Raw genomic sequence first — 24,167 nt, 5'->3', positions numbered from 1 at the left:
CGTGGGCGGGCTCAAACATCTGCCCCTTCGCTATTTCTGGCCTGGCAAAGAGAAGCGGAACGTAGCTGCGAACCGAGAGAGCGCCGCTTTCGCTTCCACCGGTTCCATTCATCCGTCGCCGCCCTTTCGAGCTGGTTCAACTGGGATTTTCGGCGGGGAGTGCGGGCTCTGCACCGCGAGCTCGATTCCTGCATAAATGCTGAGCTTCGTGCGTCACGCACTTAACACATTATCTACTGGCAGTTATGGAACAGTTTATTGAAGATTAATAATCAATGCCTAAGGATTCAATCAAACTTTAAATGCTAATGGCAATTACATAACATAATCTAATAATTATTCGAGGATTATTTTTCAACGAAAGTTAGTTCATAATACAAGATTATCTAAATATATCCAATATTATCTCTCATCTCTAAATATCTCAAAGTAATTCTAATCTTAATACAATATTGTTAGCAGTACTCTAAATTTTAAGTGATCTTCGATAAATTCTTGCATTCATATTTGCCCGTTGCTCTGAACAAATTAAAGAATAGTAGAGAATCGAGGAATCCAGAGGAAGACTCATTGAAGTTACTACAGAAGATTTCGAATATCAGTGTCACAGATTCTCGAACGTAACGGTGCCGATGTCACAGGCGTTGGTTCCGGTCCTGCGACACTTAGCGGAACTGTGTCATGGGGATCTGTTGAATTCGTGATGAAGCGGTCGCGGTTCAAAGATCATTTCCAGGGGCTGTCTCCTCAATTTTGCACGGAAAGTTTTATTAGACCCACCGGCTCCGGGGAGTTATGACAAAAGCGGAGCTGCACGGAGCTGAAACCGTCCACGAAAGTGTACATTTAGGGACAGCCTTGCAATAAGTAATGATCGAACGCTGGCAAACCGCGATAGGCTTTCCCGTTTAATTATTTTTCCTCCGAAGCGGACAGGGCTTTCTCTTTTCTTTCAACCGTTGAATTTTTAAAGATGTCACTGTTCCCTTTCCCGATAGCCGAATAACTCTCTTTGCACGTCGATCTTCGAGGCTTCCACCGAGTGACGCAGTCAAGGCAGACCCCGTCAGTCGGCAGTCTCATCGAAATTTAATCCGAAGACATTGCAATTTGACGGTCGAGCGAACGGCAGTTGGTTCCGACGTCGCTTCTCAGTCGGCTCCCGGTTCTTGCCCCGGCGTTATCCGCTTCCGGCGCTGACTGTCGGGATTGGAATTACTTTGTTTACTGGCGGGAGGTTGAGGATGCACCGGTGCCATGGAGATGCAACGAAATCGCTCGCCCCGAATACGAAGTTCGAGGAAGAACCCGCCACGTTTTGATCTCGCTCGTTCGCTCGTGGACGGAATGCGTAATGCTTTGCTTGCGGTGTCTTAGGGGATGCTTTATCTATTTCGTTCTATTGGGGTCTGTTAATCCTGGAAATACTGACGATACGCGAGTGGCGTATCCTGCAATTCTGATGAAATCTTATTCGAATATAGATCGAACAAAGATATTCGTGAATATTAGTGTGAAATACATATAGCTAAAACTCTTCGAAACTATTACAGTATATTACATTACAGTTATTAGTATATCAGAACCATTACTACTATTATTAAAAATTTAATTCAGAAGGTACAGCGCCAAATACAAAATCGTACAATCAAAGATTTTAACATTCGATATTACGAAACACGTTGTTACGATTCCAAAAGTATTATAACACATATAGTTAACACTTGAACTATATAGGTCAAAATGACGCATTCCTAGTTTCTTAATTTTCCAGATATTGAATAGATAACACATGTTCCTCTGAGAAATTACGAGAAAAATTGATGTAGCAATACACAAACTGAATTGAAAACTAATTGAATAGTTGCGCTATTAAGGCATCCACAGAGAAATTTCGGAAAGACAATTTCACTAGTGTAACATTTAACATCCGCCCAGTATTGAAGCAATTCCTCGAATTGACCGGAACAATGCGCAAAGGTTGACACGATTATTTAGCAAGCAACGGGTCAGCGAAGCCACAGTTTCAGTCTTTCCAGGATTAAATCTCGCGGAGGACACATCGAGTTCCGGTAATTCCGTTTTCCGCGGAAGTCACCGATTAATGTCGCTCGAAATGAATTCTGCCCTGGTGTCTCGCGGAGTCCTGCCTTCAATGGGGTCAGGTTAGGGGTTCGCGGAACGCATCCAGCGCAGCGGCCGGATTCTGGAACCGCGGGACGGTATAATCAGACGCGTCGCTGGTTCGCCGTGCACCTGGGCTCCCGCATTCACGGACGCACGCCGCATACAACGCTACCGTAACGCCGGCAGTAGTGCAGCTACGCGTTTGGTGCATACGCGGTGATGCAGATGGCCAGGGCAGCCGCTATGCGGAGATCGCGCTTATTAGGGACGCCCTCGACGCGCATTCTCCCTCGTAACGGCTCTTTCGACTTTTTCGTTTAATTGTCCGCCGACGAATTTTCTTGGCGATGGTTACCGTTCTTGGATCGCTAGGGGACTTGATTTCTTCATCTCTCAACGGCAGTTATTACTGCCTTCCGAAAGTAGTTAATCCTGTTAATAATATCTGAGCGTCGAGCTTGCGTATTTTAGTGGAAAGAAGTTTCTTCTTTTACTTTACGCTCGGAACTTTATACGCGTGGGAATCTTTTATGCTCCTCGAATTCAAATATCTTCGAGAATTAGCTTGTTCGCGATAGATTAGATTTCTCCGAAGAAAACGATCGAGAAGATAGTTTTAGATTTCAATGGAACTCTGGTAAAACGCAACTCGCCCGGAAGCGTTTAACGCGTAATCCTTTTCATCGGCCACTGTTCATGCGGAATGCGTGAATCTCCGAAACTATAACGATTCAATCACGATCGAACAAAAGGACTCGTTCGTTCACGAGGAACTTATTCGACCGTTCTCATCGGCGTACTCTCGCGTAGAACAACAAAACGCCGAAACTATGAAACACGCGGGAAAAGAGGAATCTGCAGAGCATCGGGGGACTCGATTGCGCGTTCCCAAGCGGCGGAACAGGCGCGGCGGATAAGATAATCGGCCGCGATTCGATCCGGGAAAGAGGATCAGCGGGGTGTCGAGCGGTCGCTCGGACGATCGCGGATCGGCGTCCGGCGATCAACGGCGCCGCCCAGCATCCTCCCCGGGCTCGCGTGCGTCGGAAAGCAAAGAACGGAAAGAAAATGTAATGTAAAAAAGAAAAAAGAAAGAAAGAAGCAAGAGAAAATTTGAGACCCGGCTCAGTCGGACGGCGTTGTTGCTCCCATTCGTAGATGCACACAGATACAATTAGTGACTAGTGTTACAATTAGTTTGTAGAAAGTTTAACGAGAGGTAAGTCCGTTTACGCGCGCTCGCAGCCCGCGAAACGAGTCCCTTTAACGAGGATTTCCAGAGAGGCCGGAGCCGCCGCGGCGTCTCCACCGGATGATCCGAGGCGGACGAGGAGAGACGGAGAGGCGAAGGATAAATTGTCACGGCCACACACGCTTTGGCCTCTCATCGAGCCTGCTGCCTTTGATTAACACACCTTTTGACGATCCTGCCGGCCCACCCACACCGCCACCCACTCCGTCAGCCGTTCCACGTTCCCGTTCACCCTGAGATTCTATTAAACAGATTTTTCATTCGTTTTCAGGAGCGACGTGCACGTTCACGGAGAACGTTCCCTCCCCCCGTAGATTAATACACCTTTATATCCGTGTCCACGTACCGCTCCCCCCGTCTCACCCTTTCTTTCTATTCTACCACCTGACGTCACGACGCATCTCCGACACAGAAAACTCCGCGGCGCTGTTTAATATACTTAATACGCCGGAGTTACGGGCCACGATATCTCCCGGATCGTCGACGATACGGCGCGCGGCTCTTTACCGCCGCCGACTGTCCAATAAAAACACCGCCGACGTCGCTCGAGCATTAACGCCGATACCATCGACGCACCGCGGCGATCGCGTCACTCGAGATTTCTGTGCGAGATTCGTTTCGTCGGGTTCGTCTCGTTCGTCGTCGTGCTCGGAAAGCTGTCGGTACCGGTAATTGGTGGCTTTCTTCCGTGGGACGCACTGATTTTCGGGAGAATGGATTCCTTATTTTTTGAGACTTTTGCGAGAACGTTAACTGGAAGATGCTTACTTCCAGTGAAAATTGTTCGCTGCATATCGGTTGTACAGTATGGAATGAATCCATTCGATCGGAAACCTTTGTGCCTGATTGTTCATCGCTGGCCAAGAGCATACTCAGAGTGTTAACTCTTTCGAGGCAGTCTAAATAATATTGTAGAAACTTATGATTCTTCTAAATTTCATTTGTATACTTTTTAACGTTGGATGCCACGGGGGTTACCGGTGACCTCAACCAAATCGAATTACTATACTTCATTCGATTAAACGATGATTATTTGAAAACTTTCCTATATTACAAGTAATACCGCCTAATTCAGTGGCGTTCGACAAGATAAACCTGCAATAATAATAACGCAATTCAATTTCACAACTTCTTCTTGTTAATATTCCATTATTTTCATTTTCTACATTTTTCTCGACAAAATCGTACGGCGCTCGCGTTAAAAAAGAATATCCAACGTTAGAAACACAAATTACAATTACCTAGAACTCTGCGGATCATAACATTCACCGTTCAATCGAGTATTCCAAAAATTCCTTAAAGATACCTTCACTCAACCTTTTCGTTTATCGTGAAACATCAAATCAAGGTTCCAGTGTACGCTCTATCACCGACCGATTACGAAACAATCAAAAAATTCCGCTAGTACAAGAGACAACGCTGCGAGACACTGGCCAGCGATGTGAATAGGCCGTTCCACTTAGGGTGCATCAGTCCCTCGTAAATTCCGAGATGTTATTCGCGTGGGAGGGTTGTGAACCAGATACCGGAGGGCGGGGAGGGTGGGTCCGCCGGGTGGGCAGAATCCCGTGGTGATTTATATGCGGTGAGCCGGTGTCATCTAACTTTTAAATTAAGACTCCGCAAGGTCTGCCCGGTTACCGGCTCTATCTACTTTGCTACCGACGTAGTCCGCGCGCGCTAGAGAATCTTCTATTTATTACGGGCGTGAGAGCATCGTTCAGCAGAAAATACCGGCACGTTTATGGGATCCGATGGCCGCGGATGCGTGACTATCCCCGCCTATCTTGGCTACGCTTTTAAAACATCCTTTGACCGAGCTTCACACCGTCATCGCGCTCCGCCCCGTCCGCAGCAAGCCTCGTTTCACGGTATCAACGTTCCTGCCCGCCGCGTAACACTTTGTAGCTCGAAGCACCGGGGCCTGATTATGCAAAGGATTCCCCCGCCTTTCGCGCGGAATACCGATTATCGTCGCGCTCTTAAACCACCGGAACGGTTTCCCATTCTTTCCGGCCGGGGGTCGCTGAAATGGGACGCGTTTCGAGGAAAGGCTTGATCGCGATCGCTGTTTGTTCCATCGGCAATGCTTTTTTCTTGGACGTTCGGCGAGATTAATGGGAACGGTCCTGTTATTCGATTTCTGTTCGTTGGTTCTTGTTTTATGTAACGCTTCCACTAGATTCCGAGGCGTGGACCGTTTATCGTGGAAACGGTTGAAGTTTGCTTCTCTTCGCGCTGATATTTTCGAGAAAATATCGATGAAGTTCCTGTGAGTCTTTGTGAATCTATTCATCGCAGAAATAATTCCTCTTAGTATCCACCGTACACTCAAGTGTTATTCTCTTCAGCTTGTAATCTTTAATCTCCAAGATCGAGAATACAATCTTAAATACAATATTTCGTTTCGAAAGCGAATAGCACAGCGTTCTCGCGATAAACGGTCCGATCCGAAGAAACGTCCAAACGTTTCTCGGACTCTTAATCCGTCGCGATACACGCCATTTTTCACGTGCCCTGAAATACGCTCGGTCACGTGAGGCAGGTATGCAAGCCGAGCGTCTCGCGTGGCGATCGTATGGCCAATTTGCTGGTTTTATGACGCGGCCATCCCTCACCTAATTTCGCTGCGCGACGACGAACGAGACGTTTCCACCCCCCTTTTTAACCCCTCCAACCCGTTCCAGCCGCCGCTCACCTCGCCCTTCGAATCCACCAGCCACCTCCCTTCGCTGCCCCGTCCATAATAATATCGACCCAGATCGAATTCTCGAGCCGGGACGAAATCATGTGAACCGAAACGACGACTTACTTCTTGCGCGTAGCGAGAACACCAGACACTGCCTGCAACATTGCGATCTTTTAACCATATATATACTATATATATACTTAGTATACAGTGTTCGATTGTTCCATAGTGCAGTTTACATATATACATATATATATATATATCTCATAGCAGTGACCGTTTTACCTACGTTTTTTTTTTCTATTTTTTGTTCTATTCTATTATTATTAATGTCGTCTCTGATTACTTTTTCTCTACTTATATACATATACGATTATTACATACCCTGTGTTCTTTGCATCGATACCGTGCATAGCGTATATACATATATATACATACATAGATGATCCCCCCCACCCCCGAACCACCCAAAGTGTATTTTTGTTCTTTCTTTTAACCGAACGACAATTAACATTACGAGAAACCCCAGTAACCATCCAGAGTTGTATGAACCAAGTAGCGGATACTGTTTCTTATCCGAGTGATCATCATCGTTATTATTCTCATTATTAATGTTATTATTACGATTACTATTATTATTATTATTACGATTATTATTATTATTACTGTTGTTGTTATTATGATTATCGTCCAATCACACGTAATTAATCGCACTACACTGCCCACTCGTTAAATTAAATTCAGTGACGTTCGCGGGTGGTGCGTGTGTCCTCGCGTGAAAAGAACGCCGAAGCGAAAGGAAAATACGAAAGGTGGAAAGATGAAAAAGAAGCGAAGGAAAAAACCAAGGAAAAACAGAACGAACCGATTCTCCGTGATTCTCGAGGGCGCGTTGTTCGTTTTACTTTTATTTTTCTATTTTTTTTTTTCTCTCGTCTCTCTTCGATTCTTCTCATTTTTTTTTTCGTCTTCGTACGCCGCCGTGATCTCCACCACCGCACGGGAACGAACTTGTACCACACCCACTTACCTTTTCTTTTTTTTTTTCGTCGACTCCTAGCGATAAGAGTGAACCAAAAACACCCTTCTCCAGTACCAGAATAAAAAAGACAAAATAAAAGAAAGAAAACCCTTGTGAAACCCACCCCCCTCAACCCCCCGTGCACATAATCATGCAACATGTGTGACTTAAAGAGAGATCGCCTTTTAGGGGAAAAACCGCCGTCCATGGTGGTCACTTCCAGGAGCTTGAGGGAGAAGCCCGGGGACAGAATGAATCGTCAGTTTCTCGCGGTACCTACTAATTTTCCAATAAGGCAGTTCGTTTTTCCGCTATATATATATAAATATATATATATGAACCGATCGCATACATAAATATATATATATATATCTTACCTATAACGAAAGAAGAAAAAATAAATATATATATATATTCTATATATGTATATATATTATATGTATATCTCTGCGTATGCGTGTGCATGTGTGTGTACGTCATCTGCCGACCGGTCGCGCGATTCTGTCCGCCATCACCGGGGCGGGGGAGGGAAAAAAAGAACGTGGAAAAAGAAGAATAGACGAGACCGCGAGAGTGGAAAGGTTACCGGGGACAGTTTTCCTTTTTTTTTCTCTCTCTCTCTCTCTCTCTTCCGTTTTTTTCTCCGTTCCCCCTCGACGACTTTTTTTTTACACCGTGATTCAATTCACCATCGAACGTTTTTCGGTCGGCCTAACGACCCCCGAAAACGAGCGAACGATCGAGGGAGACTCTCTCTCTCTTACTCTCTCTCTCTCTCTCTCTCTCTCTCTTTCTCGCGCGCGTACGCCGCCACGTGGCGTCATTTACAACAAAGATTTCTTTCGCGAATGGTACTCGGAGAAAAAACACACGCGACCGCTCCCCTCGCCGCTGATTTGAATTTTGGAATCGCGATCGCCCGGTCGTCGTTGACTTTTTCCTTCACGCACGGTAGATGGTTTCTCTTACCCTCCCCCGAATACTTTGTATCTGTCGCAACCGCTTTTTTTTTTCATCCCTTCTCGATCGAGCTCGGAATGTTTCTATCTTCTTTTATTTTTGTCTCTGAGTTTTTTCTTCTGTTCCCGAAGTTTTTGATCCTCATGGTTTTGGACAAAGTTTGAATTGATGTCAGTGGTTGTCGAATGACCCGCTCGAGATTGTCTTGACCGCGGGATGCGATCGGTCGGCAGTGCTGTAACAGAATTTTATTTGTTCTACTTTGGACGGCTACGAATCGTGCACAGGTATACCATATATCGTTTACACCTCACTCACGCCACGTACACGTATCGCTCACCAGATACTCCCGGCATTCCCCACATTCCGTCGCCTCGGTGTTCGTCTCGAAGATACGTTTACACGCGTTACGACGCGAACGGTCCCGCCTCGTGTACGCGAATATCTGTCCCTCGCCACGCGAATTCTCGCACGCTTGTCCTTGTACCCTTCGCTCGGCAATTAACACATTTCGCGTGTCGGAAAGTAAAGGCAAATTTGCCACGTCGTTCGTTACCGTAGCTTCGTAATTCGAAATTCTTATGTACTAATTCGAGAAAAATCTGATACCAGAAATACTCGCGACATTGAAGATCCTATCAGTTTCGAATTAAAATAGGAATCCCTTCAAAACTTTCTTAAGCCGTTTGCAATATCGAGCTTCAATCTTAACTTATAATTAATCGCGATTAATCTTTCACTCGACCATTAACCTCTGGCTTCGTTACGTCAAGTTAGACTCACCGACGCAACGCTTCAAACTGAATCTCGCGATAATTATGAATATTATTCATTTTCTTAAACCGTCAAGTTCTTTAATAATTAATCCTTAATAGGATTCCTGTCCGCCCAAAGGAACTCGAGTGCCTCTTACAAAATCAGGTCTAGAAATATCAAGGCAAGGGGTTAAGTTTGAGTCATGAATTATAATCAAGGCGTCGCTGAATGTGTTGAGAGTCGATGGTAATTGTTCTCGCGCGGATTGACAGCGATTGAAACGTTGTCGTGCAATTTACAAGCGTGCAGAGTTTCCTTCTTTTTCCCCCGTCCCAACAACCCCCGAAAGAACAACGGACGTAGCTCGGATCTCCGAAAATTGGGAAATCTCGGTGGTCGTCTTTCGAGAGGTGGCATCGCTATTGTGCACGCGCACATACGTACACACACATACAACACAGACACAGACACGCACCCCCCTGGCACATCGACGCGAGTGTGTGTATATATATATACACGGTGGTGTAACGCTCCGGCAGCCGTGAAACGGGAGTAAAAGCTGGACGACTTTTGGTTCGCTGGAGCCCATCGTCCCCAAACACTTTTTCTCCGCGACGGGGCAAGTCTGCGCACTGCTGTCTTAGCCCGTTTCCCGACAGGGATGAACCGCGGCACACCGAGAACGCACGTTTACGGTTAGGAGCGACAGGGTTCAGGCGGGAACAGTGGACGGTAGTGGTCGACAGGTTCCGATGTTTGTTCGTAGGCGATAACGAAACACATTGTTCAACTAATTCTAAGCTTTTCCCTTTGTTTCTTATAGATTATCGTACGCTGAATAAGGGGTGGAATAGTTTTCCTCCTTTCGTGTGAAGTTTTTGAGAATGATTTGATTTTCTAGTTTGAACACGTTCAGTTCATAAATGGTAATGATTGTGCAGATGATTTTTACGTAGAAATATTGCGTGGGTTCTTCTGAATGAAACGGTTTGAGTATTACATTCTGAGTAGATATATTTTCTGTTCCGAAGAGTTCTCATTAAGATCCTATGTAAGAGCAAAGAAACAAGTATCATCGTTTTTACAAATTATTCTTCAATTAGAAGATTGATATGAAAGACCTCTCGCGCTAAGGGAAGAAAAAATGAACGCATTATTCAGGGTATAAAGATCTGCAGGAAACACGTACCGAAAGTTAGAAACTCGCACACGCGTTGGACAGTGTTGCTAGGGTGTGAATCATTTAGGGGATGAACTTCCAGAGAACTAATATTAGCCACTTGGGTTAGCGATGTGCCGTTCTTATCGAATTATAGGCGTAGTTACGGAAGAAGAGCTATCGGTAGGGATCGCGTGCGTTCGTTGAAAGGGAGTTAAACTAGCGTAGATGGTAGAAGTTTTAAGGTTGCCACGGTTTAGATTAGCTAGCCGGCCGAGAGAGGAGAGAGGGGAACGGAACAAAACGAAACGAAACGAGAACGTTTTGGATCTACTGTAGGGAAGGGGTACTACCACCATACGGGAGGTCCGATGTCAATGTCCGGCGGTGGACGTAGGCACAACGGGCCCCACAACGGTCACCACAACACGGGCGCGATGACCATCGAATATAACGGTCATCATCCACCGCGAGAGCCGCGAAAAGAGGAGAGCACGCTCGTCAGACGGAGTTTCCGAAGGAGTGGCGACGAGTGGCGCGCCGACAGTAGGAGGTGCGTGTGTATAATTGGCGATCGTGTATTCCGTTCCTTTTCTTTGACTTTTTTTTTCCGTGCTCGTTCCTTCGTTTCGCCCCTCCATTCACTTGAAACACTTTTTCTTCGTTTTGTTTCTTTAACGCGCGTTTGCGTCGGTTGTCCCGGGATTGCCAGAACCTCTGGCGATACCCACGGATGCCAGACAATTTCAGTTTTATCCGTTCGCGACAAAATTCTCTTCCTCGCCCGGGACTTTCTCCGAGAGATTGAACACACTGATCAATGGACTCGCCATCATTTCTGGCAAACTCGGGATCAAAGTCGAGCAACGAATTAGCTGATTAGTGCCTCCTCCATCGCGACTCGAGACAAAGGAGGAGGTGTGCCTTCACGACGAGCAAGGAAACACGTTCACAGGAAACTACGCGCACACGACTGATTACACACTGGAGCAAACGTACCGGAACACTTCCACACGGAACGTAGTTATCCTCTGAACGTTCCATTAGGTTCGAACGATAGGACACGACAGACAGACGCAAACATACGCGAACATACACGAAAGAAGACAAACGTTTACAATCCAAATGATACGCAACTTACTACAAACTTGGGCAAACAGATCACGCACTGCTACACGTAACAACTGACAAAGTAGACGAATCGATACGACGATCGAGGAGACAAGCAAACCGAGGCACACAGAGTCAAACATACGCAAACACACCCGCGCGTAGAGTAGCTGGCCTCGTATCTCTGTGTATGTGGCGTGTCCACCAGGTTCACGGAGAGGAGGGGGAAAAAGACAGTGCGATTTGACGGTGGGACCAATGTCGGCGGCCCTCACGAGGATTGGTCCTGGGAGGCCGATCGGCAGGGTAGCCAAGACAGCGCGACCAAAGACTCCGGGATAGACACCTCTAGCACCTTCACGAGCAGTGAAGACAGCAACAGGGGCGACCTGCCCAAGGTACGGGCCCGTCACTCGATTCTCATTATTTTTGCTTCTCTCTCGACGGACACTCGCTCCCCTACCGGGGAGGGGAGAGAGAGTGAGAGAGAGACAAGGGTGCATAGAGAGTCCCGCGCGCCTCGGCTCGGTGTCGAGCCCGGCCAGTCCGCTTCGATCTTAGACACGCGTGTGCCAGGAGAGAATTGACCGGTGTGGATCGAGTAAAAGGGGTCTCTGCCGCGCGAGCGATCGCACGAGAAACGACGCGACACGGTTCCTCCTGCCTTTTCGGTTGGTGTCACGCTTCGCGTCAGTCTCTTGTCCCGCGGCGAACATTTCCAGCCGCCCAGACCGTGGCGGATCTCTGTCGTCCAAAGTGGAATACGGTTGTTTCTTTTCTCTTTTCGTTTGTTCTTTACTTTCTCCTCGTTCCTTTTCGCTTAACTCGTAGCTTTAGTGGAGAGCGAGACAGAGAGAATGTGCGAGAGGAAGTGGCAGAGTGAGAGACGGAGCGAGAGAGATACATATAACGAGGACCTATCCTTGACCTTGTTAGTGCCTGATGGTTAATGCAACCTAGAGTAGTGTCTTTTTTTATCTTAGTCACGTTTCGATCGCAACCCTTCCGTTGCTGGTCCCCATGGAATTCTCGGGTCCTTCTTACTCCTGCTTGGACCGGCGATGAGTGACAAGCTTGTCTTGTTGAAAATGATAAATTCGCTCCATTGATTGACAATATTGATTCTTTACACTCGAAAGTTACACATACGAACGTTTGATATAGTACTATTATAAAGTCTCATACATGATATTAAACTTCGTATAACGCATCGATAAGCGAAATATTCGAATTAAATAGTTCCTTAATTTATCTGTTTTCTTATTAATTAGCTTCCTCAGTTGAACATTGTGACAAACTTTCGACTGCAAACGGTTAACATTGATTCTTTAGATTATTTCACGGTCCCTGTACGAATCTGTGAATTCCAAATGGTCAACGTGAAATGCTCGTCGCTCGTCGCTCGTCGCTGGTTTAGACGATTAGACACCGTAGAAGCTTAGCGTCTGGATGGGGCGCGCGACGAAAGGGTTGACGCGTCGAATGCCAGGTGAGCCGAAGTTTCAGGGAGGCCTGTCTCGTTTCCGACACCTCGCGGTTAACCTGTCTGTTCGAGCGACACGTGAACCTCGCGAACCAAGACACCTCTTTTGCTCGATTTCACCCCCCGGAACATCGAGCTTGAAGGCTTTCGCGCTTGGAGACGGTGTCCCGTCGTTTTCTCGTCAACGATCTCGGGAGTTCGTGATCGTCCCGTTGTTCGTTTTGTTGCTGTTGTTGTTGTTGTTGTTGTACATTGTTACTGTTGCGTTGCAAGGAGAGCTCGTGTCTCGTTGCCGAGCGTCTCGACCACCGTCACGGACCGAGAGCGTTTGTCGGACTCGAAAGGGGAATGCGGCGTTCCTGGCCCACCAATAGATGAAATCAGCACCTTCGCATGAGTCTTGAGTCTTGTCTCGCTAATGACAAGGGACTTTGTGCCGTTTACCTGCGGTGGAACGTGCTGAAGCGACGCTCGCCAGTTTCGATGAGACTTTGGCGAAATGCGGTTCAACTTGGAACAGCTGACACGTAGTTCTTTTTTTGGTTGACGTTCGTGCTGAACGAGTGAAAACAGAAGTCGAAATATACATTCGGATACCTTGGAAAGTACTGGAGCTGGAACATTGTAAATTTCAAAATGATGCATCTTCTAATAAGAAAAACACACTGTCGAATAGTTAAAATTGTTCTTATCTAAGTAGAACATTAAAAAATAATATTTCTTTTTTAACTCTCTTCATTAAACCAAGAATATTTTTCACTTCATCGATATAGACGACGACTGCTGAGAAAACAGTCACTTATCAAGCTGCTCCAACTATTTCCCAAGTTCCATCGAAACGAGCACACGAACACCGGTTCAACACGCTCCGCCGTGGACACCTAGACCAGTAGAAAATCATCGCTTTCTTCACGGAACTCACCTTCTCTTCACCTCGTCTCATCTCAACTCGACCGGCTATTCTCGCTTGAAAAACAGACGCTGCCAGGGAACGACTTGGACTCGTCGCGCGAAATCCTCGCGCAAGTCACCTCTCGCCTCTGTTCTCGACTCATCGAACTTCGTTCCATTCATCGAACCGTCCTCCATCTAGATCTCTCATTCGGCTCTCGCGAGGACGCGAGTGAACGGTTCCTCGTCGCGTCGTTCGGTGTACCGGATGTTGCCCCGCGGATCCGCCGTTCGGGGGGATTCCAACGCGGCACACGACTCTCATCATCCCCACCTCCCGTCACCACTCACATTCGCCACTGTTCATTCACCACACGATACATCTCACGCCGGCGACCCGGGGACAATGTATCGTTTCGCGTTATTAAACCGGAAAAGTGGGGGCGTCGGAGGCGCAGGGATCCGCCGCCGCCGCCGCCGCCGCCGCACGGTTTAATCGAGTTTGGACGGGACGCTCGCCCAACCGGACCCCCGGACAAATTTTCGAAACGATATTTCCGGCCGGAATTGCGCGTCCCCGCGGTTAATTGGGAATGTATTTCTTCCGAGCCGCGGCTATTACTTCCCGGACGGACGGAACTGTCGCGTATCGCTCTCGGGCCCACCTCCTCGGAAGCGGACGAAAAAGATTTATCGCTAACGACGATGAACGCTGCACTTTCGCTGCCTTCCTTTGGTATTCCAATGTTTGAAAAGATAGAGATTTTCGAGTTCTTATACGGTAATAGTACTAAAGTAACATCGACAAGTTTACCATTTTACAATCCCTCTACACTAAGATTAGTCTAATACACCTGAATCCACAAAAGAAGTTGCTAACAATGAAATAATGTACAACCACACGGAAATCTAGGAAACTATGTCAAAAGGATTCGCTGAAGTCTGTTAACGCGTTGACTGCCACGAAAAACGTCAGAATTATATTATTATTATATTAAGAATTATATTAACGCAAGTATCATAATTCTTGCGTTAGATTATTATCTAGTTATTTACGTTACTGAACATTTGTATTCGTCATTAGTTTTCTTATAAGTTATAATTATTATCTTGTAATTTGGATGCTCCGGTCATCAGTGACTCCCGTGGCAGTCAACGTGTTAACCAGTTAACTGTGGAATTTAGTTGGAAAAACCTCTGGTTCTACGCAGGGCAGATACACCTAGAGTATATTTTAATGAAAGACCAAAGCAAAACAAAGAAGAATTACACGTTTATCTGAAAAAACAAAGGATTCATCGTTGAAAGAATTATCATTTCAAGCTTTAAGATGACGTGTACACTCGTCAAACATAGTTGACGTGTTAAACAGCGAGGCCCGCTGAAACAGAACGGGAGCGTTTCAAGATAAACCAGTCTCTACCAATCGAGGCAGAACCGAGCCGGCCCGTGAGCGATTTAAAAAGAGGACGGGAACGGAGCAAACACCGTCCCGTCCGCCGGCGGTTTCGTAACCGGCGAACATTCAGGATCATCGCGTGAAAACGGAGCCCCGTTCGGCGAACGGCCCGGCGTCATCGGTCCGTCATTGTTCTTCCGGGCGTGCCGGCCTCCATTTGGACCGAAGTTTTCCGATAGCCTCTCCCCCGGCCCCGCCGGTTATATTTGTCAATTTGCCGGCGTCGGGATGCCCAGACGCGACGGCCCGACCACGCCGTTCGATTATCCGTTATTGTTATTATACGACCTCGTAAATCGGCTTCGAATTTCGATCCGCGGCCGCGCCTCGCGCCGGACCATTCTTTTCGCGCGACCCGCCGCGCCCCTCTCGTCGACGCTTCCGTCTGCCGTGGACCCGCTCGAACGGAACCGGGCTGCCAGTTATCCGCGAGACACAGGCATCGCTTTCTCGTATTAGCCGTTCGTTCCTGGTTAACGGATTTCCCTGGCGAACGGGAGAATCGAGCGTGGAATCTGTATCATCGAGTATTTCGCCCGTTCGAGGATGTATGTCACGCGTAATTGCCATATTGGCGACTTTGGGCTTTCGCGTCTCGAACTGGGAGTTGTTTATAATTGGATTACTTCAATGGAAAGATCATGGTATTGTTATTTTTTAATGTAGTTAGATGTTTGGCTCATGATTTATCTTTCTGCGGAGAAAGGTCTTGGAAATGGAAAGAATTGTTGCATAGAGTTCGCATTTCTCTCGATGGAACAGCTTGGTTCAATGTCAGTGTCATTCGATATTTTTCTTCGAGGTATGATTTGGAATTTCGAGTGAATTTTTCGTCCGAACTGAACTTTCTGTTGAAAGTATTTTAAGAGACACGTTAGGAACACGCGTTGCTGATAGAGGCAAGGGTGCGATCTACAAAGGGTGGGTTGCAACAGAGAGGGCGGTTATTCTACATGGGAGAACAGGTTGACAAGGAAGAATAAAGTTTCCCGTTCGGGGCCTCGTTTTCGGGGGAATCGAGTTTGAAAGTTTGCCGAGCACGCGTGCGTTGGTATCCAGCGGTAGAAACGTCTCGTCATGAACAGCCACCGATACGCGTGCTCGGTGAACGTCGGAACTCGATTTTCTTAGGAGGAAACCTTCAATTGAGAGAATCTTATCCTTCTTTCTCGATAGATTTCTGCGTGTAGAATAATCTCTGACTATCCTCCTTTACTCTTATCAATGACACGCATTTTTAATTCAATCCTAAGCCTGTTTCCAAGAGAAATTAACCGTGCATATCGTCCCACGTCTAAAATATCAAACAGAATTCAGTGAACGAGCAACAGATTCATTTCTTTACAATCGAAATCAACACGCAAACAAAATATCCACGACACAGAACTCTTTTTCACGCATCCTAAAAAATAATTAACAATAAAACAACTCCCACTGCTACACTCCCGAGAGACATCTAAACCAAAGAATCGACAGCTGAGAGTGTTAAAGATACTTCCAAATGACACTTCGAAGAAAAAAAGACTCGTAGGTTACCGGTACTCCGGCCGAGCTTTCGATACCATAGACCGCTCGTTTCCACGGAACGTCTCACCGGTGTGTCGTGAAAATTCACGACCATCCCCCGCGGTCGGCGGTCGTTATTTCCGGTTTAGAAAGATCCGCGGGACTCCTTAGCCTCAATTCGAACAATAAAACCCGCCGGGAAGTTTACGAACCCCGGCATCGACGTTCCGGCCCGACACTCTGTTATTTCCCCCAGAAATACTCCATCCCCGATTTTTTTGCCGGCGAACTTTTAATTACTCGATTCTTCCGGACGACAGGTACAAACCGAAAGATGAGAGCGATGCTGCCGGTGGGTTCCAGCCGGAGCTCGATCGGCACCGGGTGACCGAGTTTCTCGCGGCGCACAGTGCGGCCAGACGGCCGTTTTCTGGACAAAACTCGATAACTTAAAAAGTATGAGCGATAGAAAAGAATGCTTCAGACAAAAGTTGTAAGGTACAAAGCTAAACATATGGTGGTTATATTTTGTTCAGGTTATGGAGATATTATCAAGTTTCTTCAATGATAATGGATATTTTGCGAGAAACTCAATTTATTTGCGTATTTGTATTTTCCGAATGAAAATCATTTTGTATAGCAGGGACAACGTTGTTTCAATAACAATGGATATTTCGCGGTAGAGAAACAGAATTGATTGAAATTTGTATTTTCCAAATGAAAATCGTTTTGTATAGCAGGGACAACTTAGCAAAGGTAACCTTCAATTTTCGTTATGTGATTAGTCGAATTTCGGGGTTTTGTCCGCAGGCGGCCGCATTGTGCGGCGAGCGCTCTGAGAATCCCAGCCGATGGTTCTCCTTTAGTTTCCGTAATTGCCACGCCGCGTCCCGATCTCGCCGGTGATCGTTTGCTCGCGACCAGGAACGAACGAACGAACGACTCGCTCGGAGATTGCGTGCGCGGCTCGCCCGTCCGCGGATCAACGTTCGATAAAACGGGACGAAGACAGGAAGTTCGGGGGCGGACGGACAGGAAAGGGACGGGGGCAGGCCGTGTTCCAATTATGCGAGGCAAATAAGCAAGATTAAATTCGGTCCGAGTAAACGGACGGCAATCGAGCAATTTATCTGCCGGCGGATCGTCTTATGTACTCCTTCGGCGAAATCAAGATCGACCCCCTGTTCCGGGGCGCTCCGCGATTAGCCGGAATTTTCTTTCCACGGGAAAAAGGGAGAATGATTCGACAGAAAAGTTTTCCATCGACGGACGATCGGTCAAGGGTCGGCGTGCCGGTTGAAATTCCGACGATCTGGAATAATGGACACGCGAGTCCAGGAAATTGAACCGTGTGTTCTTTCGGTCACGCTTGTACTCGACGCACGGCCGTTGTGGAGATGTCGTACGTCCATCGTTCGTGCGACGTCTGGGTGATTATCCGGCCGACGATCCAGCGGGGGAACGTATTTCGAAGTACAGTTTTGAAAGGATAATTGGAGGAGAGATTTATGCTTGACGCTTTGGAATTTCTTTTGTCGAGTGTGTAGTGCTATTTGAAAAGGATTGTTGCCATTGTTTAACTGCTGGGTTTTTTAACGGTGAAAGGTGTTTGGGGTGCTGCGATATTCTGTGCTCGGTGACAGTTCAGTTAACGATTCGAGAATCATAAATGTAAAGTATTCGCTATCACTAAGATGTAGATATGTGTAATAATGTTTTTCATTTTTCGAGGATGTAAAGATCATTGTTGAGAATTCTTAATGAAAATGGTACTTCGAAGTGCTTTTGTAACGTTCGAAGCGACGTTTCGATTCTAGTTGATAGCACGAGGTAGGGACAAGACGATTACCGATCCTTGAACCGTCGTGGCGATTCCGCGGAACCGCCGGCGATCCCGAAACGTCCAATTAAAATGGCCGAAAGGATGCCAGGTAGCCGGGGAAGCAAACGGGAGAGAGAAAGGCGTACCTGTTTCATAATTAATCGAATTGGAACACGGCCAAAGGATATCCGAAGCGGCGGGGTCTCGACGACCTCGTTAGCCCGGCGTCGATCGGTTTCGCGGTGTCTTTCGATAAATCCGCGACTCAAGCGCCGCCCCGGAAACCAGCAGCGGATGTAATTGGCCGCGCTCGTGGGAAAAGAAACGAAACAACGTCCCGAAGCGAACGGTTCCGCGACTTTCCACGGAACAATCGAGACAAGAACAGTTGCACAAGAAAGTAACACAGGAATTGCGAAAATTGTGGAAACTCTTAGTCCAATTCGAAACGGTGAAAGGATGTTTTTCGGACTTTTCGGTACATAACGAGAATTCTTGGCGGAATTGCATGGGTGTTCAATTTAGAGTAGTATTAAATTATAATTATTAGATGTGGGGAATGATAACTACGGTAAGCGGGACATTTTTCGTTTATTCAAGCCATTCGCTTTTAACGTCAACAGCCACAATAGTCGACCGATACTAATGCAGGCTACTATCAGCCGACACCCGGGAATACATCATACTTAATTACCTTATTGGTTCGCGTTATTGTCCATCGATTAGTATTAGTAACATTAATTATATTATTCGTTCATTCGAAACGCGTTAATTAACTCTTTGCGGCCGCAAGTCGAGCGTGGCTCGACGGCCATTTAGGAATTTATGAGCGTAACAGCGCAACGAGGGTACAAAGAAAATAGAAACGAATAACAATAGTCGGATAACAAGTTGTACGTTATAACGAAAATATTCCTTATCCAATCCTCACAGCGAAAGGGTTGAACGGAATAGATCGCGGAAGATCGAGCAATTCGAGGTTCGAATAGTCAGGGACCGAACGCTTAGGTCAATTGAATCGTTCGTTAGCCAAAGCAATGAACTTCACAAAATAGAAACTGGGGAAATATAATGAAATCATGCCTCAATCAACTATTTCGATATTAAAATTTGGAAACGTTCAAAAACTGGAGTTACCCGCTTTCGCCAATGGGAAACTCGATTCTAAGTGGAATCGGGTATTAATTACAATGATGTCACTTACAATGGAATCAACTGTAGTCAATTAAAGTATTCAACGGCCAATTATGTCGCGCTTAAAGTACGGAATAGAGAGAAATGAGGCGCGCAACGTCCGCGTCGTTGTCGCGAACGGTCACTTTAATCTCGAACCTGCGAAGCCGGCGCGCGAGTGAAACAGGGAAACGGGCGTCACGCGGGATCGTGTTTTACGCGGGTTTCACGACGTCCGCGGCGCGTCGTAAACGCCCGCCGCGCGATGCTCACGGGAAAACCGGAAGGAGGCGACCCCTCTCCCTAAAGTAGATCCACCAAGATGAATCGAGTCGCTGTTCGACAGAGAAACTTCACCACCACGGTTCTTATATATGTATATCTTGTTACATTTCTTCTTGTTTTTTCTCTGTTTTTCGTTTTCTCTCTTGGTTTCTGTTGGTTGTCGTTTTTCTTTGTGTCGTCTCTCTAAAAACGCAAGCTGACTGACTGATCACGCGGCTGTCGCATGCCTGAAACCACGGAGAAACCTCGGACATTGGGCGTTCGATGGGATCGTTCCGCTTTCTGCTCGTGTTCTTTTTGTACCACGTTGGTGAACGCATGCAGTGTTTTCTTTTCTTTTTCTTTTCGTACTTTTTTCGTTCCCTTTTTAGTGCACGGACCTTTAGTTTGACTGTTTCACGGTGTGTTCTAGACACGTGTTGTGTAGCTTGCTACGAGAAAAGAGGAAAGAAAGAAAAAAAAAGAGAAACAGCTTGCCTCCCCCTTTTTTTGTCGTGCTTGATCGTTTTTTATCGTTCACCTCCACTGTAGATGTAGCGGATTCACGTAGCGACGAACGCTTTCCGCGTTTCGCAGGGTATTCGAACTTGAATTTCCCGATTTCGTGGTTTCCCGGTTGATCTTAGCATTGAAACCGATTGATTCCAGCCTCTCACCGCGCATCGATCGATGGGAATCTTTCGAATACCCTGCGTAACGCTCATCACACCGTCAGGAATACCATCAAATCTCTTCAGCTCTCTCTCTTCGTCAGAATTCTTCGCGAGAGAAATAACCTGCGACTAACGAACGTACATACCCAGATTCGCTGATACTCCCACGAAAACTGACTAAATCCTCATTCGTTCGTCTTTCGATCCCAATACAATAATTCAATCAATAACTTCGTGCGGATTTACTTCTCACAGAAAAATATTATATAAAATCATGTCCTGTTAGAAACATTCACAAAACTTCCGCGATTACCATCTGAACGACATTCAAACTCGAAAGTTCCATTCATCGGATCGGATGATAAGTATCCTCAATTGATCGTCGAAGCCCGATCAGTTCGATAATCATCCCCACGAAGTTACCCCTGCCGACGGAACTGCCCGAAAAGGAATTCGTTGAAATGTAACCGATAACTTCCACGAAGGAATCAGCGAGTCGCACGGTCGTTCAGCGCGCAGGATATTTTTCCGCGTCAGCTTCGAAGTCATCAATGTCTATTCACGAGTCACATACCATTGCGACCAGCCCCGCTGCGTGCCCGACATTTCGAAGCCGATCGTCTTCGAGCCGTTATCCCGCCAGCGGGAAGGTCGATGGGTCGGTTTCCGAATGTCGGCCGTGACCACGCCGCGTTTCGCCCCTCTACCCGCCCACCGACCCACCGCCACGCCACCAGTCCACCCCCTGTCATCTCACAACGCGACGCTCTGATCGTCGAAACGAAACGAAAGAAAGAAAGAGGATTGACAGTATGAAAAAAAAAAACAAAAATCCGTTCTCTCCGCGCTTCGTAGCATCCGTTATCCTGGCAAGTGAGCAGAGACGGCCAGAAGATCATTGGCCACATGGTGTTGCGAAAGCAGCCAGGATCCGGGAGCAGTAGTAGCATACTCGGGCTGAAAGTCGTCGGCGGGAAGCTGCTCGAAGATGGGTCCATGGGCGCGCTCATCGAGAAGGTCAAGCAGGGTAGCACGGCTGACATAGAAGGTCAACTCAGACCCGGTAAGACGATAAATTTAACTCGTCGTCCTTAGGAATCACCTTTCCACCTCCCACCGCCTCTATCGCTCTCGGAGGAATCGCCTTCCGGTTAGACACCTCTGACGCTTCGCCCACCTTCTAGACGATATCTTTCACCTACCACACTCCCCCTACCACGTAACGCTCCGTGGGAACCTGTCGCTGCTCCCTTTGACGTGTCTTAGATACCGTTGATCGGGGAACCCTTTGACAGCCAGTTTGGAGTGGTTAGTTACATGATGATCCGTGTAAGGCGCAGGGTTGATTCTAAGCGAAAGTTTACTTCTTGCCGAATCGAACGAAGAGTGTTCGAACTTAACATGGAAGTGACGATACTCGATATTTCGAAAGAAATAAAGAGAATATTGAATTACTACGAGTATTCAATTCGCAGGGCAGATTCTAGTTTCATCTGAGTTACTTATCAAACACACTTCCTTTCTCATTGAACCAAACGTAACGTCCTTTCTAAACGATCGAAGGTCCCACGAACGACGCCAATCAAATTCCATAAAGTAGCCCAGATCAGGCCGAGCCAAGTATCCGCAAACACCCCTAGATCACCTGGAGCTAGAATCACCGCGTCAGGAGTTTTCCTCGATCACCCCGCGAAAGCAGACATCCTCCGAGGCTCCGGCTCCAGTAAAAGATATTCCAGCCCGGAGTAAATAAATCCTCCAACTTCCACCCCCGTGCTCCGGCCCGCAGGCAATCCAATAGGAACCGACCGGACACTCGACGATTTCAGGTGACGAGGTGATCAAGTGGAACGGGAGGTCCCTTCAGGGCAAGACCTTCCAAGAAGTTTACGACATCATCGCGGAGTCGAGGCAGGATCCCCAAGTGGAGCTGTTAGTTTCGCGGAACTTGGTGACGATGCCCGCGGACCCGACGCCGATGGCATCGCGCAGGATCACCGCGCAGACCCAGTGGAGACAAAAGCATCCGGAAACGATACCCGGGCCCCAACAACCTCACCACAAAGGTAACTATACGCTTCACGCCACCTTTCGTCCCCCCAGCATATTCCCTATTTCGGTTCTTTTCATTCCCTCGTTTCTCCTTCTCCTGTTCGTTTCCCTTCGAACACGTTCCCGTGGATTTTGTTCTTGGACGGTTTTACCTCCTATTCTTCTCCTCGATATTGTCCCGCGCTTTGAAGAGTGTACCGGTTGTATAATAAACCCTTGCGACGTGGACTGTAGTTGGTGTTCAGTTTAACCGCGATAGATTAGGATGTACTGGGAGTTGACGTGGAAGTGTAGTTGACGGGGATGTGTTTCCTTGTGTAGGGTGGTTTGTCGAACGGTAATCGAGTGAATTCGCCGGGATTCTCCGTGAAACATTGCGTCGATACGATTTCGGAGTTCGATCGAAGGTTTCCCTCGCGAGGAAATCTGACGACAGATTTACGTCCTGTATTCTATTCGATATTCTGTTTTTCATATTTTTGTACGTCGAATAGTACGTGTACCGTTTGGCAATTCACTCTGAACCCATGGACGTTAGCGTTACTTAGACTAGAGAACTTTAGAATTAATTAGCTTCAACTAAGAGGAATCGCGGGACACGGTTGAAAGATCGATACCGAGCAATATTCCATTCACGTAGAATTAAGTAAACTTTAAGCCGACTGAAAGCGACGCTATATTGTCACAGATTATATGATTTTTCGCATTCCAGGTCTTAAGAAATGTATTCTATGGGGTAGGCCTCAAAATTTCTTTAAATCTTTGCCCGCCCCCCCGCCCGCCCTACGAAACCCAGTAATCGATGTTTCACACCTTTCTCCACTGTTCTCTCTATTTCGTTTCGCCCACTTCACCCTTTCGTTGTCCGATTTCGGAAGACAATGTCAGGAGATGGTAATGCGACGTCGAGATCGACGCTGAAAGGCATCACGATTGTTAATCCCCGCTTTGTGTATACCGTCGATGTTACCCAGTAGAGTGTAGAGAGTAGCGCAAATGCACCCCCGCCCCGCCCGGCCGCCCTTCCCCGCTGAACACCGCCGTATTACGAGCATAGATTTTTTTATGGGAGCAACAACTTTCAGGCGAAGTGAATCTCTGTAACAAGAACGTTCTCTTTGTATCCGCTATCTTCCCTACCCGTTTGAAAGGGCCACTAAACTCCTGTATACTCTGCGATCAACCTTTTTGTTGATGATTTTCTTCTTAGACTGTTCCATTTAAGATTTATAGTGCAACGTATCGTAACTCGTAATGTACTGTAATTTCCACTTTAATTATTGCGTAATTAAGTGCCGCTATCGTTGACGACCGTAGAACAATGCGCCTACGTATACATAAGGAGCAAGAAGAATCTCGATGAAATATCATTACCGTTCCTCACGATCTAACATTTTTGTTTCCTTTTTTTTATATTTTTAAGCGTCCAGAAAATCATACTCTATGACAGATCATTCTCCTTAACGACGTAATGTTTCTTTTTTTCGTCCGTTCGAGAGGAGTAAACGTAACGTGCAATGAATCAACAGTCGAGAAGCTAGAAGAAAGTGTGCCACGTTCTCCGCGGCGTACGCGCGTTTACGCGACGAAATTTCGGTGCGTCCGACTGCACCCAGATGGCCGCGTTATTTCGACGTAGAGCCGCGCCCGGGGGAGCAAAACCCGCACGTGAACTGTGTGAACATACTCCCGAGGAATGGATGTGTCTGCCCGTCGTAAATTCCGTTACACCTCGCGACGAGGGGGAAGTGACGTGTTCCCGGGGTGTC

At 47.0% G+C, this 24,167-nt stretch overlaps 1 protein-coding gene across 22 annotated transcripts in view; it reads left to right on the top strand.

Moving 5' to 3' along the window:
- Rim (Rab3 interacting molecule) overlaps nucleotides 1-24,167 on the top strand; it is a 94,718-nt gene that overhangs the window by 31,360 nt on the left and 39,191 nt on the right. For 14 of the 22 annotated variants that reach the window (XR_012999851.1, XR_012999854.1, XR_012999853.1 and 11 more), the window contains 5 exons: nucleotides 10,304-10,517; nucleotides 11,283-11,472; nucleotides 21,202-21,409; nucleotides 22,176-22,412; nucleotides 23,087-23,134. The exons of 1 other annotated variant lie outside the window; for it this stretch is intronic. Coding sequence is in view for 1 of the 21 variants with exons in the window: in XM_076372768.1 (XP_076228883.1) it covers nucleotides 10,304-10,517; nucleotides 11,283-11,472; nucleotides 21,202-21,409; nucleotides 22,176-22,412; nucleotides 23,087-23,134 (897 nt within the window). In the remaining 20 variants the exon portion in view is untranslated. Of the gene's footprint in view, nucleotides 1-7,278; nucleotides 7,362-10,303; nucleotides 10,518-11,282; nucleotides 11,473-21,201; nucleotides 21,410-22,175; nucleotides 22,413-23,086; nucleotides 23,135-24,167 lie in introns of all 22 variants that reach the window. 7 more of the 22 variants (XR_012999861.1, XR_012999862.1, XR_012999863.1 and 4 more) reach the window with 5 other exon arrangements.

This window comes from Nomia melanderi, chromosome 12, assembly GCF_051020985.1.
Source record: "Nomia melanderi isolate GNS246 chromosome 12, iyNomMela1, whole genome shotgun sequence".
Lineage (NCBI taxonomy): Eukaryota > Metazoa > Arthropoda > Insecta > Hymenoptera > Halictidae > Nomia > Nomia melanderi.
This window is presented reverse-complemented; position numbering and strand designations above follow the sequence as displayed.